Source organism: Mobula hypostoma, chromosome 19 (genome assembly GCF_963921235.1).
Source record: "Mobula hypostoma chromosome 19, sMobHyp1.1, whole genome shotgun sequence".
Lineage (NCBI taxonomy): Eukaryota > Metazoa > Chordata > Chondrichthyes > Myliobatiformes > Myliobatidae > Mobula > Mobula hypostoma.
Window position 1 is genome coordinate 47615501 of NC_086115.1, and position 14044 is coordinate 47629544.

Consider the following 14044-nt stretch of genomic DNA (forward strand, 5'->3'; position numbering starts at 1 on the left):
TTTTTTCCGTTTAGAAAATTGTCTGCACATTTATATCTACTACCAAAGTGCGTGACAATGCATTTTCTAACATTGTATTTCATTTGCCATTCTTCTAATCTGTCCAAGTCCTTCTGCAGCCCACCTGTTTCCTCAACACTACCTGCTCCTCCACAAATCTTTGCATCATCTGTAAACTTGGCAACAAAGCTATCTATTCCATTATCTAAATCATTGATATACTGCATAAAAAGCTGTCCCAACACCAACCACTGTCGAACACCACTAGTCATTGGCAGCCAACTAGAAAAGGATCCTTTTATTCCCACTCGCTGCCTCCTACCAATCAGCCAATGCTCTAACCATGTTAGTAACTTTCCTGTAATACCATGGGCTCTTAACTTGCTAAGCAGCCTTGTCAAAAGCCTTCTGAAAGTCCAAATATACAATATCACTGCATCCCTTTATCTATCGTACTAGTAATCTCCTCAAAGAATTCCAATAGGTTTGTCAGACAAGATTTTCCCTTAAGGAAAACATGCTGACCTTGTCCTATCTTGTCCTGTGTCACCAAGTACTCCATAACCTCATCCTCATCCTTAACAATTGACTTCAACATCTTCTCAACCACTGCGGTCAGGCTAACTGGTCTGTAATTTCCTTTCTGCTACTGTCCTCCTTTCTTATAGAGTGGAGTGACATTTGCAATTTCAGAGAGTCCAATGATTTTTGAAAGATCATTACTAACGCCCCCACAATCACTACCGCTACCTCTTTCAGAACCCTAGGGTGCAGTTTATCTGGTCTGGGTGATTTGTATACTCTTAGGTCTTTCAGCTTTTCGGGCATTTTCTCCCTTGTAATAGTAACTGCACTCACTTCTCTTCCCTCACACCCTTCAACATCTAGTGCACTGCTAATGTTTTGTACAGTGAAGACTGCTGCAAATACTCATTTAGTTCATCTGCCATCTCCTTGGCCCCGTTATTACTTCTCTGGCCTCATTTTCTAGCAGTCCTATATCAACTCTCATCTCTCTTTTATTATTCACATACTTGAAAAAGCTTTTACTATCCACTTTGATACTGTTCGCTGGCTTGCTTTCATATTTCATTTTTCTCTCCTAATGATTCTTTTAGTTGCTCTCTGTAGGGTTTCAAAAGCTTCCCAATAATTTTTGCTGTATGCCCTTTTTTTGCTTTTATATAAGGTTTGACTTCTCTTGTCAGCGAAGGTTGTGCTATTTTGCCATTTGAGCATTTGTTTTTGGAATACATCTATCCTACTCCTTCCTAATTTTTCCCAGAAAGTCACACCATTGCTGCTCTGCTGTTATCCCTGCCAGCAGCTCCTTCCAATTTACTTTGGCCAACTCCTCTCTGATACCAACATAATTTCCTTTACTCCACTGAAATACTGCTATGTCAGACTTTTACTTTCTCCCTATCAAATTTCAAGTTGAACTCCATCATACTGTGATCACTGGCTCCTTAGGGTTCTTTTACCTTAGGCTCTTTAATTAATCCAATCCACCCAATCCAGTATAGTTGATCCCCTAGTAGGCTCAATAACAAACTGCTCTAAAAAACAATCTTATTGGCATTTAACAAACTCACTCTCTTGAGATCTATTATCAACCTGATTTACCCAATCGATGTGCCTGTTGAAATCGCCCATGGCTAACATAACGTGGCGCTTTTCACACACCTTGTCCATTTCCTGTTGTAATCTGTGGTCCACATCCCAGTTATCGTTGGAAAGCCTGTATATACTGTAACTGAAATTTGAGTTCTTTTACCTTTGCAGTTTCTTAATTCAACCCACAAGGATTCATTTTCGGATGCTATATCACATCTTTCTACTGATTTGATCCCATCTTTACCAGTAGAGCCACACCACTCCCTCTGCTTACTTTCCTATCCTTCCAATACAATGTGTAACCTTGGGCATTCAACTCTTAACTACAATCATCCTTCAGCCATGATTCAGTGGTGGCCACAACATCATACCTGACAATCTGTAATGGTGCAACAAGATCATCCACCTTATTTCTTATACTTCGTGCATTGAGATATAATACTCCGTGTACTGTATTTGCTACTTTTTTTGATTCTGCATCCCTATGCACTGATACTTACCCTGCTGGCTGTGATGATGTCCTATCATCTGCCTGCCCTTCCTGACAGTCTGACTGCATGCTAACTTTGCTTTTTTTTTAACCATCCGTCCTATCCTGAGTCCCTTCACTCTGGTTCCCACCCCCCCTGCTAAATTAGTTTAAACCCTCTCTAACAGCTCTAACAAATGTGCCCATGAGAATATTGGTTCCCCTCAGGCCCAGGTGCAACCTGTTATTTTTGAACAGGTCATACCTCCCCAGAAGAAATCCCAATGATCCAAGAACCTGAAGCTCTGCCTCCTGCACCAGCTTCTCAGCTACACATCCATCTGCCAAATCATCCTGTTTCCACCCTCACTGGCACATACACAGACAGCAATCCAGAAATTACTACCCAGGAGGTCCTACTTCTCAGCTTTCTACCTCCCTCTCTAAATTCTCTTTTTTGATCCTCTTCAAAAATCTATCTTTGATGCATATGCCTAAAAGTTGGTGGTTTGAAGCTGTGCCAATTTTTAAACGCACCTGTAATGCTTTGAGATATTTCCTTGCTATATTAACACAACTGCTGTATTAACACAATGTTTTATTATATTCTCATCCAAAAATGTGCAGAAAATATACAAGCATACTTGTCAGTAGTAAGTCCTGATATAACTTTCTGAAAAGTATCTTCAAACAAAATTGTTACATGTGCATCTGATAGTTTGGAAAGAGTAAATAAGGAAAGAGTATTGCCTTAGCTTGTAATATAGAGTGGAGGAATGTGTATTTAATTCCAATAATATCAGTTGATATGAATAGAAATATTTCACAATTTGAGAAGGATTCCAAAGCAGGCCAGAAAGAAAAAACAAACAGGCACAAAAAAGTAAAAATAAACAGTGGCTGGTACATATTACTGTAGAGGAGTGTAGACTAGTACATAGCACAATTAAAAATGATGTTTTATCGTGTTGGAAATTTAATCTGAAATGTATGGGAAGTTCACAAATAAACCTGTGAGATTTTGTTAGATTTTTGAAATTTTTGTTCAGTATACACAGCACACTTTGAAAAGTTTATAGTAGCCAACCGAGTGAACACATATAACAAGGAAATCTTAAAATTACACAAACTAGCAAGTTTTAAGTCAAAACAATCTAAACACTGCATAGGGAAGGGAAAATTGCGATGATGAAGTATGTGGCTTCTACAGGACTGTCAATTGTCAGATACAGAAATCACATTTTTGACGTAATTTAGAAAAAATTGTTTCCTTCTGTATATGCAAAATTGTAAAAAAATAGTTCTGTTTAGTATATGCTTTTACTTTTTATGAAAAAACCCTGAAAAGAAACTCAGTAATTCAACTGTGTGTTGGTGATGGCTCCTCTCTGCTATTTATAATAGGAGCAACTGATGTAAAATTAGTGAATAAAAAGCATAGAAAAATAATAACAGTTAAGATATACTTGTAACATGCTCCAAGGTTAAAAATTAGTTCAAAAATTCAGCTATAAGAAAAAATGTTGAGGTATTGTTGATAACAAAATGGGAATAGAAGCAACACAACAGTGAATATGTCTACTGCACTGTCACAGCAGATTTGACAAGTTGGATCGCAACGTTGTTTAGTCTTGTTTACAAGTGTTTTTAATGCAAAATGATTATAATTTATGCTTTAGCATGTGTTATAATATTCCTGAAGTTTCTTATATTCTCCAATTAGTTATCCAAAGCACACTTTCTTTCTACATTTCTGGTTCTTAAAAACGTTGTGGTTGGGCAGTGACATCTCTGTACAAAGTATATCTATATATTTAAATAAATAATTCAAGCCTCTCTTTTTTAAATGTAGTCAAAATAATTTCTAGCTTGTCAAAATTAAATATGAACATGTTCCTACCCTGATAAACGAAGGAAAGCCTTGGCCATAATACCCAACAGCAAAGTAATCTGGTTTTGCTCGTATCACTCTGACAATGCTCTCATAAAACTGAGCTTGTTTTTGCTGTAAAATTAACACAAAGTCATGTAATTAATTAACCGTTCAAAAGCAAGAAATAATTACTAATTATTTTATGATTTGCAATTAATATCTTACCAGCAATTCACTGAGTTGTTCGTAATCAAACAATTCATTTTCATATTGTTCTGCCAGTTCTTTGCCTAAAGAAATGGCCTCTTCCCACATCTGATAAGTATGAGAAAATGTGGAATACAAAATAAAAACATTAATGATTTACAATCACTCATAAATAAATAATCAGTAGAATCTCAATGCACTTATAACTCACGAAAAGATTAGTACATCCCACGGCAACAATTCTTTCTGTTAGTAAAGATTCAGAATAAATGTTCCAGGTCTTTTGCTTTGAATGATTATATCATTGTCATTCATTTTAATATTTTACTGCCTAGAAAATGACAGTCAACTGTTACAAAGATCATTGTACACTTAAAAGAATTAGATTATGTTTCACCCCATCTGTGGCAGTTAATATATGCTCTTGACCTGCAAGTCTATGCAAAAGATCATGGTACTGCAGTTGGAGAATTTGAGAATCATGGCCTTTCGTTAAATTCATGGTTTGGGTTAGGAGATCAAGGCATCAGGATGAAAAATTGGGATTTAGCCATCTTAACATAGATAGAACATGAGTGAATCACTCCTGGTATCAAAACTAAATAGATTTGTACCTTCTCTGTTGTACGTCCTGCATTGGGCTACGCTTTTCTCAAAGTAGCCTGAAAAGGTGCTGACTAGAATGGCTACCTGTTGCAGACATCAGATCCTATATTTGCATATTAAAATATTCTAATATGTTTTCCTGCTACTAATATATACCTCGATCATCCTTAACTAATTCAAGAAATGCTGCATTTGTAACTGGGTGTGTACTTACTTCCCTCTCATTTGAAGAATTCATGGAATTTGTAGTTGCAGAGAAATGGAGCTACCAGTCCAATTTATAGTCTATTGAATATCAATAACAAAATTTCTGCTGTGTGTATATTTCTTAATAATCTCAAAGGAGCACAAATTAATAACTAATAAACTATTGTGCAAAAATAACCAAATATTATTAATTCAATTTTTGAATAGGTTCATTGAACAATTATATTTTTGTTTGTGACAATAAAATTAATGTTTTAGACATGCCAACTAATAAGAAATGTAGTATTATACAATAGGTTACTTAAAAGAAGTATTTAGTTTAGCAGGTAACAAGGAGACCAGGAGAAGGAACTCAGATTTTAAAGTTCATATTTTAATAATGCTATAAAATATCAACTAAAATTAACGATGACACAAGAGACTGCAGATGCTGGAATCTGGAGCAACAAACAAGAAGCTGGAGAATCTCAGTAGGTCAGGCAGCATCTATGGAGTTGCAGAAGTTCATGACCTTGTAACAAGTTTATGCCATTTAAAATTCCCGTCAATGCAGTGCGGTAGAATTCAACTTTAATACAGTCAGCTGGCAGGAGCTATGACTAATATAGAAGGACGCATCTGAGTAAACTGGAGAAAAGGGAGCAATAATAACATTAATGTGAACTGAATGAGGCAGAAATAAGAAGCTAAGAACATCATATAGTTCTTTGAATCTTGACCATTCCACATAATTGTCTGGAAAGACATGGATCTATCAGGCAGACGCAGCACAGATTCAGCAAAGGCAGGTCCTGTTTGACAACCTTACTGGAGTTCTTTGGGGATATAATGAGCACAGTGGATAGAGGGGAACAGATAGGTGTTATTTACTTGGGTTTCCAGAAAGCATTCGAAAAGGTGCAACATAAAAGTCTTATCCATTAGATAAGGATGCATAGAGTTGGGGTGATGTATTAGCATGGATAAATGACTGCTTAACTCATAGAAAGCAGAGAGCTGGGATACATGGGTTTTTCTCTGGTTGGCAGTCAGTGGTGAGTGGTGTGGCACAGGAGTCAGTGCTGGGCCTGCAACTGTTCACAATATACATTAATGATCTGGAAGAGGGGACTGAGTATAGTGTATCTAAGTTTTATGATGATACTAAATTGAGTGGAAAAGCAAATTATGCAGAAGAGACAGAAAGTCTGCAAAGAGATACAGAGAGGCTAAGTGAGTGGCGATGGTCTGGCAGATGGAGTATAATGTTGGTAAATGTGAGGTCATCCACTTTGCAAGGAACATTAAAAGAGCAGATTATTATTTAAATGGTAAAAATTTGCAGCATGCTGTTGTGCAGAGGGACTTGGGAGTGCTTGTGTATGAATCACAGAAGGTTGCTTTGCAGGTGCAGCAGGCTATCAAGAAGACAAATGTTGGCCTTCATTGCTCGAGGGACTGAATTTAAGAGCAGGGAGGTCATGCTGCAACTGTACAGGGTACTGGTGAGGCCACACCTGGAGTACTGTGTGCAGTTCTGGTCTCCTTACTCGAGGAAGGGTATACTGGCTTTGGAGGCGGTGCAGAGGAGGTTCATCAGGTTGATTCCAGAGATGAGGGGATTACATTATAAGGAGAGATTGAGTCGCTTGAGACTGTCCTCAGAATTCAGAAGAATGAAAGGAGATGTTATAGAAACATATAAAATTATGAAAGGGATAGATAAAATAGAGGCAGGAAAGCTATTTCCATTGGTAGGTGAGACTAAAACTAGGGGATATAGACTCAAGATTCAGGGGAGTAGACTTAGGATGGAGATGAGGAGGAATTGCGTTTCCCAGAATGGTGAATCTGTGGAATTCTCTGCCCAATGAAGCAGTGGAGGCTACCTCAGTGAATATATTTAACACAAGGTCAGATAGATTTTTGCATAGTAGGGTTATGGGGGAAAGACAAGTAGGTGGAGATGAGTCGATGGCCAGAAGGCCTACTCATGCTCCTATTTCTTATGTTCTTATATCATAGTTTATGTTACGTATCAAATTCATTTCTTCATCAGAGCCCCATTTATGATTCTCTTTCACTCATCACCATCTTCAGTTTGTTGATCAAGTATTCCCAGACATCCGACTCCCAATTCTGTAATTTAAGAAAGTACACAATGCCTGAATCTGCATTCTGAGAGTGTACCTCCTAGTTCTAGACGCTACAGCCAGGGTAATCAGCATCTAGCTAATCAATCCCCTTAGGAAAATGATTAAATCTAATCATCTTTCATTATTCTAAGTTCTAGAGTATAGAATTAACCTGCCAACTCTTTCCTACCCAAGAATCAATCTAAAAATCATCCTCTGCAAAGAATATCTTTTGTAAATTAGGTACAGAAATCAAAATTGAATGCATTGCTTCAGGTTCTGTTTCACTAAAGCCATGTACAACTGCAGCAAGACTTGTAGGCTTTTATACTCTAACGTCTTTTTCCAAGAAAGCTAACATACCATGTCTTTTTTGATTACAGCGTCTTAAAGCTAAGTTTCCAATTTTTTTTTACAGCAGGGTAACTAAAAAGTTCTACAAAAATCAGATCTTCTATTCTTCCTATCAGATTCAATCTCAGTTTCTCAGATATTACTCCTGCTGGCACCTTTGTGTATTCACTTACTCAGAAAATTTCCATTCAGTCATTGCATATGTCTTCCTTATGTCTTATGATTCCAACTGGCTTTTTTTAAAATAAAACAAGATATATCAGCTGAGAGCTTGCTAAGAGTGGGTTGCTGATTGCTAACTTCAAACTTCTCACATGCTTGGTGAAACATGATCCATAACTTAGGTAACACGACCATGCATGGAATATGGGCCAAAGACAAGATTCCTCCAACAGGTTTGTAAAAATCTTTGATGGCTGCTACTGATTTGCTGTCAAATTTACTGTTTTTTAATTAATTCTCATCAAATATCAATCAAACAACAAGACTTAAAATACTAAGTTTTAAAAAGTGCAATCACTTAACATATTACTTAAAAGAAATATAACCTACTTTATTCTCTCTGGAGACTAATTCCCGAGCATAAGTGCTGGAAAATTCTGCCAGATCATGTTTTGCCACTGCATTTCATCAAATATACAGCTGTAGCATGTGAGAGTAAACAGTGCCGACAGAGTTTGGTATGTCCAAGACTCTCAAGGGAACTGAGAACTCTAAAAATTCTGGTTGTCATTTACAAGAGTAAATGCCAGCAGTTCTGCAGTCAATAGTCAGTAAAGCGGGTATTTCCCAATAACGTACACAAATATGTTCAATGGGCATTCCACTAGGATGTTTGTCTTTGGATCTCATTGCAGCCTTGATTCAAATAAGTAAAAAAGAGGTCTAGGAGTTGACATGAAGATGTCATATAACGTAATGTGTCATCAAGCAGTCCTAGTAAAGTTGAAGTTATTCCATGGTTTTTAAGTCTGGAGAAGAATCTGGGAAATACTGCAATTGATGAACCCATTATATCTATAGCTATCACTTTTACAATCCTGGAATATCAACAATGAACTGGAGGTTTGCTAAATTTTAATCCTATATCTCCAGTACTTTTTAAAAACTAATCTATACATAACTAAAATTCTCATTCTGTGTATCTGTTTGTGCCCTCAAATTAGCCCAAACGGTGCATTAAAGCGGCACTTTTTTTGACTAAATGGACCTAAAATGCACTAACTTACAGAATGCATGCAAAGGTCAGGGTTATATTCGTTTAAAATTGCTCACTCTTCAACAGGCCCCGCTTTCCACCCGATTATAGCTTTGATGGAAACCACGACGCGTGCGTGCAGCCAGCCTCAGTAGCGCCTCACGATGCTCACAGCAGCCAAAAGCAGGCAAGGCCGGGGATTTTGAGGCCTACCCTCCAAAAGATTCCCGACCACGCAGTAACGACAGCAGCAAATGAGCATTTCAGAAATTTCTCCAGAAGTTCCTCAGTGCTTTGATGTCCATTCTCCATCAAATCAGAATTGTCCATGGCCCCTATTTAACAGATACGATTTCATTTTTCACCGAAGGGCTGCGCACGCTTAGGCGTGCCACCATCTTCTCCTCCCACTTATTAGATGTTGGAGGAAACAAGATTGAGAAAAATGAAAATGATGAAATCGAATTACCTGAAGATGTGATTCTGCCAGCAAAAACTATGGAAGAATGTATTGATTTCATCTACCCGACATTTGACAATCCTGCAGAACTGTTCTTGAGGAATTCTATCTTGGTTCCTCTCAATGAAATGAAAACGTTAGAGTATTCCTGAAGGGTGGCAGATCAACCAGAAAAGTTGTCATCAAAAGTGTTCTTCGTTTAACAAGGAAGAGCTATATTTGTCTTGCTATGCATCTTTCTTCTTTAATAAACTGAGTTTTTCTTCTTTAATTTCCAAAGCAAAGCGATAGCAAGAGCATTCAGGGAAATTTAATGTTTATTCTGGTCACATCAGACTGCACTATCTTCCTCTCAAAGGTGCCCCAACGGGTCATATAATTTAAGTTCCTTACTTTCATTTAAGTCCCTGGTTCTCAAACATTTTAGACATCTATTTTTCATACTATAATGATAAATGCAAAGCAAAATAATTGCTCAAAAACTGAACCATTTCTTTATTCACTTCATTTAATGAAGGTGAAGTTTAAAAATAAGCTTGGGGAATAAGAGAAGAAAAATGTCATCACAGCATAGATGGGAAAAAGGATAAATGGTAGAGCAATAGGAAGGGTTGGGGTATGTGTGGCAACAGGCAGAAAACATTTATGGTTAAAACAAAGTAAGAATCAAATTACCAATAAAACCACAATAGCTCATAGCCTGCTGATGAGGAACTTATAAATGTATGAAACAGATGAGTTAATGCAATATTTAAAATATGCAAAATCAGTGTACAATTTACAAACACATCAAGCTTGCATGAATGTTAAAAATCTGAAAAAATATTGTAGCAGCACACATATGGAGTCATAGAACACTACAGCACAGAAACATGCTCTTTGGCCCATCTAGTACATGGTAAAATATTATTCTGCCTGGTTCCAATGACCTGCACCTGAACCATACCCCTTCCATCCATGTACTTATCCAAAATGTTGAAGATGTGCCCAGTTCACCACTTTCGACTGGCAGATTGTTACCTTCTGAGTGAAGAAGTTCCCCTTAAACATTTCATATTTCATCCTTAACCCATGACCTCCAGAGTCCTAGTCTCATCCATCCTCAGTGGAAAAAGTCTGCTTACGTATTTATAGCACTCATAATTTATATTGCATCTATCAAATCTCCTCTCATTCTCTTATGCGCCAGAGAATGATGTCCTAACCTATTTAACCTTTCCCTATAACTCAGGCCATCAAGTCCCAGCAACATCCTTGTAAATTTTCTCTAATCATAAGACAATTATCTTTCTCCTGTGAGATGCTACTTCAGTCAAACCCAAGATCTTAAAGCTACCGAAGCTTGTGTTTGCAAGAGGTGACTGAAATTACTATTTGCCCCATCTTATCCTGTTTCACAACTACTGAATCGCCCATCTTTAATATCATTTCTAGGCATTGTTGTTTGCCCTGAAAACAACAAACTGCGCTTCCTGAAAAGGTACACAGATTATGTTCTTGCATCTTCATTGGCAACACCATAATTATGAGAAAACCTCCTAATTTAGCTAGATTTCAACTATGTTCAAAGTTCAGTGTTCAAAACAAATTTATTATTGAAGTACATATATGTCACCATATACTAGCCTGAAATTAATTTTCTTGCAGACATTCACAGTAAATAGAAAGAAACACAATGGAATCAATGAAAAACCTTTCACGACAGAAACTGACAACTAATCAATCTATGCAAATAAAAAGAAAAAATAACAATAAATAAATAAGCAATAAATATTAAGAACACAGGTTTTTACAGTCCTTCAAAGTAAATCCATAGGTTGTGGAACCAACTCAGTGATGGGATGAGTCCCCTCTGGTAGTTGAGAGGTGATAATTGTTCCTGAACCTGGTGGTGTGCGACCTGAGGCACCCTGTACCACCTTCCTGACGGCAACAGTGAGAAGAGAACAAGGCCTCAATTGAAGGGGCCTTTGATGATAGATGCTGCTTTCCTGAACTCTCTTGGTAAGTAGTATAGACAGCACTTAATCACTTGATGTTCCAGTTTGGGAGTACAAGAGTGCGACAAGACCGTTATGTCTGAACACCGCGAAGAGCTTATCATGAAACACAAACTCCTTTCTCTTGCCTTCCCTGAATGTTCTGCAGATCTACATATCTGGTAAATCGGGAATCCTTCAGGCTGGACTGGCATATCCAGCGTGTTTTGAGTGAACCATGTACCTGTGAAACGCAGAACACAGCAATACCTCATTTCCCTCAGAAACTGCAATATTGCACTTAAATCCTCAACCTTGTTCTCTAGTGACTGTATATTTGCTAACAGGATGTTGGGTAGAGGAACTACTACACCCTACTGTTTTAGCTTGGCTTGGAGTCCTCCCCACCTCCCTGTCTTCCATCCAAGGTTATGTGCCTTCGTCTGCATAAAGTTGTTATATCTGCATTGCTGAACGTTAAATCTGCCGAGTCCTTCAGAAGCTCATTTAGATGGTTCAAAAGTATGTTACTTAAAAGGAAATTACAGGCTGCAGATTGCAGTGACAGTAGTCCAGAAGAAATAAATTTTAAGTTTTGTAAACTGCTCACAAAAAGTCACCATGCATCACCAGTGCCATCATGTAATAATTGCCATGTTAGCTCCACATATTTGTTGAAAGAATATAAAAACAGAAAATGTGACCTTTCAACACTTTTTAAATTTTAACGTTATCGTGCAATCAATGAAAAATTGTGTGATTATAATTATGTTGTTAGTGTTGGCAATTCAAGAAATGAGACAGTTAAAAAACGGTTCTGATCTGGTTCAAAATTGCATGGGAAGAATTTGAGCATTTTAATTAGCATAATTTAGTTCCTGGAAACCAGACCCTGTTAAGTGCCCCAAGTATTTATGGGGTGTCAACTGAAGTAATAGCATGAATTTAAAAATTATACAATTGGCAGATATTAACAAAGTATATTGCGCTTAAGTATGATTATGTATTTCAGAATACGTAGTCTGCATTACTAACAGACCCTAGAATGCCAGAGTAATCTTGAATGGCCTATTTTTCCTGAGAATTTTTGCTTTCCTTAGGAAAGACAGTTTTGAAGCTGTTCATTGAAATGAGCTTGTTACCTGAAAGAATTAAAATTAAATGTGTCATACTGCTTAACGTAAATAATAACAGAATTTTATCTAGTTCTAAGAATAGGATGTGTTTTTTTTGGTTCAGTTTTGCTAACATATTCAAAATGAAGTCCCTAGTATTTTCTGAGGCTGGCTGGTGTGGTGGTGTAGTGGTATCAGCACTAAACTTCAAGGCAGATGGTACTGAGTTCAAACCCAGCTGGTTCCCAAACTGGGCTGCAGCTGTGTCTTCGTGGAAGAAAGGCCCAGCAATCTACTTCCGTATCTTGCCATGAAAACCCTACAGACCCTGCGGTCCATGAGGTCATGAAAAGTCGGACTCAACTTAATGACTGAAGAGCAACAAAGTATTTTCGACTGCTGGCTTCAACTATATCGGTGCTTAAGAAGAACGTGGTAACCTGTCTATCGTTTACATCCACCATGATGGTGCCTTGAGAGTTCGTGATTGAAATATAGACTCCTGTCCGAGAAGCGACTTGCATTTCGCTCCTATTTGCCTACTGTCACAACAGGCCAACAGCAGATACCATTTCATCACTTTTCATTCATATCTGGAACATCTGGACAATGAAGCTGCATACATCAGGATGCTTGTTATCAATTACAGCACAGCATTCAATACTTTCATCCCCTTAAAACTAATCAATGAGCTTCAAGACCTTTTGTGGGATTCAATACCACCCTTGTACAAACATATCCTTGATTTCCTTACTTGCAGACCTCAGTCAGTTTAGATTGGCAACAACATCTCCTCCATAATCTCCATCAGCATTGGTGCACCATAAGGATGTGTGCCTAGCCCCCTGCTCTCTTCACTCTATATTTAAGACTGTGAAGCTAAGCACAGCTCCAATGCCATATTTAAGTTTGCTGATGGCACCACTGTCATTGGCCAATACAAGGGTGGTGATGGAACAGCGTATAGGAGGAAGATTAAAATTACAGCTGACTGGAGCCACAAGAACCGCTCTCTCAATATCAGCCCTACGTGACTCCCTTGTCCATTCGTCCCCCCCATCCCTCCACACCGATCTCCCTCCCGGTATTATCCTTGTAAGCGGAACAAGTGCTACATATGCCCTTACACTTCCTCCCTCACTACCACTCAGGGCCCCAGACAGTCCTTCCAGGTGAGGCGACACTTCACCTGTGAGCCGGCTGGGGTGATATACTGTGTCCGGTGCTCCCGATGTGGCCTTCTATATATTGGCAAGACCCGACGCAGCCTGGGAGATCATTTCGCTGAACACCTACGCTCTGTCCGCCAAAGAAAGCAGGATCTCCCAGTGGCCACACATTTTAATCCCATGCCCCATTCCCATTCTGATATGTCTATCCACGGCCTCCTCTACTGTAAAGATGAAGCCACACTCAGGTTGGAGGATCTTATATTCCAACATCTTATATTCCATCTGGGTAGCCTCCAACCTGATGGCATAAACATTGGCTTCTCAAGCCTCCACTAATGCCCCACCTCCCCCTCGTACCCCATCCATTATTTATTTATATACACACATTCTTTTTCTCTCTCTCCTTTTTCTCCCTCCATCCCCCTCACTATACCCCTTGCCCATCCTCTGGGTCCACCCACTCTTTTCTTTCTCCCTAGGCCTCCTGTCCCATGATCCTCTCATATCCCTTTTGCCAGTCAACTGTCCAACTCTTGGCTCCATCCCTCCCCCTCCTGTCTTCTCCTATCATTTTGTATCTCCCCCCTCCCCCTCCCACTTTCAAATCTCTTACTAGCACTTCTTTCAGTTAGTCCTGACGAAGGGTCTCGGCCCAAAACGTCGACTGTACCTC

General features: G+C 38.5%; 1 protein-coding gene across 3 annotated transcripts in view; it reads right to left on the reverse strand.

Annotated features, from left to right (window-relative positions):
* Positions 1–14044, reverse strand: part of dock1 (dedicator of cytokinesis 1) — a 575517-nt gene that overhangs the window by 102608 nt on the left and 458865 nt on the right. For all 3 annotated transcript variants that reach the window (XM_063071820.1, XM_063071822.1, XM_063071821.1), the window contains 2 exons: positions 4185–4274; positions 3987–4091 (listed from right to left, as the gene is read on the reverse strand). In XM_063071820.1, the coding sequence (XP_062927890.1) occupies positions 3987–4091; positions 4185–4274 (195 nt within the window). The remainder of the gene's footprint in view (positions 1–3986; positions 4092–4184; positions 4275–14044) is intronic.